At 36.6% G+C, this 2,658-nt stretch overlaps 2 protein-coding genes across 2 annotated transcripts in view; both read left to right on the top strand.

Annotated features, from left to right (window-relative positions):
• Window positions 1-947, top strand: part of LOC112459235 (uncharacterized protein K02A2.6-like) — a 9,878-nt gene extending 8,931 nt beyond the window's left edge. The window contains exon 4 of the mRNA XM_025023252.1: window positions 901-947. Coding sequence (XP_024879020.1) covers window positions 901-947 — 47 coding nt within the window. The remainder of the gene's footprint in view (window positions 1-900) is intronic.
• Window positions 948-1,194: 247 nt separating this feature from the next.
• On the top strand, window positions 1,195-2,365 carry LOC112459233. The gene is made up of 2 exons (XM_025023251.1): window positions 1,195-1,811; window positions 1,923-2,365. Exons 1-2 carry the CDS (start codon window positions 1,514-1,516, stop codon window positions 2,162-2,164), a joined length of 540 nt encoding a protein of 179 aa, XP_024879019.1. The 5' UTR covers window positions 1,195-1,513; the 3' UTR covers window positions 2,165-2,365.
• Window positions 2,366-2,658: the final 293 nt, after the last annotated feature.

The following is a 2,658-nucleotide window of genomic DNA, read 5'->3' as shown; positions in this document are numbered from 1 at the left end:
CGAAGTTGCGAAATAGCGAGTGCGATATTGCAACGCGAAGATTAAGATATTGTAACCAACTTTAAATAAATTGACTCTTGTTACATTATCAAAAAGGAGCGGACTATTTCTTGTGCTTTCTTCGGCGTGGCGCGCGAAAATCTCGAGCGGTCCACTAACAGATATAAAGTGTATAATTTTTCGTTACCGATCTTTTTGGAAATTGGTTACAAATTTTTTTCAATTTTTTAGGAAATAATTGAGTGAATCTTAAAGAAATGTATACGACGGAATTGAACTTCAGTCGATAAAAAAGTAATATTTTTCAATTTATAGCATTTTTGTGGATTGGTGTGTATATATGTTTGCTTAACTACTCATTCGTTAGTGGACTAAATTTTAAAGTGGTATATATAAAATAGGGGTAGAATTTTCCGAGGAGTGCCATCATGTGTATAGTTTTTTGTTACCGATTTTTCTAATTTTTTTAATTTTTCGGGAAATAATTGACCGAATCTTAAAGAATTATGTATGAAACAGGGTTTCCGGGAAATGCTTTTACATTAATCTACCGATTTATCGATTTAGTTAAAAATTTTATTAATTTTTCGAGGATGGGTTTAATTGCCACAATGTGTATGATTTTTTAATAACAATTTATTTTTTTTAAACCGGTTTAAAAATTTAATTAATTTTTCGAGGATATAAACGTTCTTTGCAATTGCCTGATAAGCCATTGCCTGATAAAGGAATTTTTTTTTATTAAGGATATTGAAACACAAATGAAGTCGTTTGAAGAAAAACGACTCCCGGGCGAAGCCCGGGTAACCAACTAGTATTATATATAAGTATTATATATATATATATATATTTATATATACGAGGTCTATTATTGTACGATTTGGATTTTCAACTTTTCAGGAGAAACGAGGTCCACCCCCACCCTGCCTGCGAGGGAAAAGGGGTAGCCCTTTCCCCACATATATGTGTACTGTTTATACACACATATTAGCAAATTACTCTTTCCTTAGTATTGACAAAAATTCGTATATTTTTCAAACCTTTTTTGCTTATAACTTTTAAATAAGCAATGACCGCCGATTAAGGAGGTTTGATCATTACTTGTGAGTCGAAAATGCGACTGAAATAAATGTCATTACAGCGATCCCAAATTATATGCAATTTTAGTATAATGAATTGTGGATGCTACTTACGTGCTATATTCTTCGTCAATTATTAGTGTATAGAATATTAACTATTATATAAGAGCGTCAAACGACTTCTCGGGAATACACTTGGCAACGTTGCGTTGCGCTTCAGTGTGACCGGTCCTTGCGCGTCTTCGCGTCGTCACATAGATTATATTCAGCGCGCACACGGAGATCGGGGTAACAACCGACCCGAGTCAGGAGTTGATCTCTCGTTACCTCGACGCGGAAGCGTGCCCGCGCGAAGAATAGGAGCGACCGAGGAGGAACGGCGAGGAAGACGAGAAAAAGTGAGATATTCACCGTCGCGCAACCGCCGTTTAATTATGACGACCGTAGATTCGGACGACGATATCGAGAAGCTGCCGCATATACAGTGGGACAGTACGGCGGTTCCCGGGCCATCCGGCTGCATGTTCCCCGGCGAGATGACGCCATTGGAATGCCAAATAGCCGGTCATCCCTTCAATGGCGAGAAACAAACTATCGGTATGTTGGTATGCAGATGGACTGAAAAGACTCGGAGCCGATATAAAGGCCGATTTTGTACAAAAAGAAAAATCAAGTCAATAGAGAATGTTCTTGTTGCTAACAAACAAAGACACGCGTCATATCAAAAACCAGGTAGATATATAAAACATATAACATGCGATACCTATCAACATAACCTCTTTATTTTCTTGAACTGTGCTTAGAACGGCGATATTATTAATTCTATTGATCCTTTTAATATAGCTGAGAATAATACTGGACGTCGACTAATAGATTTGCACTTGCTCGTCGATGAGTTGTGCAAGTCATGTAACGTTCCAACATCGCTGCGGCATGTATATAACGAAAAAGAGAATCGTATTGGACTTGCCAGCATCTTTTACATCACTTGCCAGCTATGTCAGAGGGTATATCAAGTCAACACGTCAAAAATAGAAGAATCGTCAAGATTTTCGAAACCAACATACACAGTTGATACTACATAATAATTGATACAAGTAGTTGATACTACATAATTGTATTTTGTGGGATATTACAGGATATGTTATCTGCTAAATAAAAAATAATAGTAGTTTTAAAAATGTAATTTCCCTGAATTACTGTCCCATTGCATTTTTCAAAATAAAATGTACTAAAAAATCTACAAAAATTCACGCAGAATTGTTTTGTGGGATATTACAGAATGTTATCTGCTAAATAAAAATAATAATAGTTATAAAAATGTAATTTCTCTGAATTACTGTCTTATTGCAATTTTCCGGAATTTGATGCACTAAAAACTCTACAAGAATTCACATAGAAATAGATGTTAGGCAAAATGAGGTTAGATTCGCATCAACTGTTGCGCTGCGGCGTTGCCAAGTCTGTCACTGCCAATTCGATCCGCGAAAACCGCGAGGTAAAAGTACTTTGTAACAACCCTGGTAACCAGTTTGGTAGTTCAGATGCGTCCCGAAGAAGTGCGCAAGAAAACAGTCCA

This window comes from Temnothorax curvispinosus, unplaced genomic scaffold, assembly GCF_003070985.1.
Source record: "Temnothorax curvispinosus isolate PA1 unplaced genomic scaffold, ASM307098v1 QBEX01009664.1, whole genome shotgun sequence".
In the NCBI taxonomy this organism is placed as follows: Eukaryota; Metazoa; Arthropoda; class Insecta; order Hymenoptera; family Formicidae; genus Temnothorax; species Temnothorax curvispinosus.
This window is presented reverse-complemented; position numbering and strand designations above follow the sequence as displayed.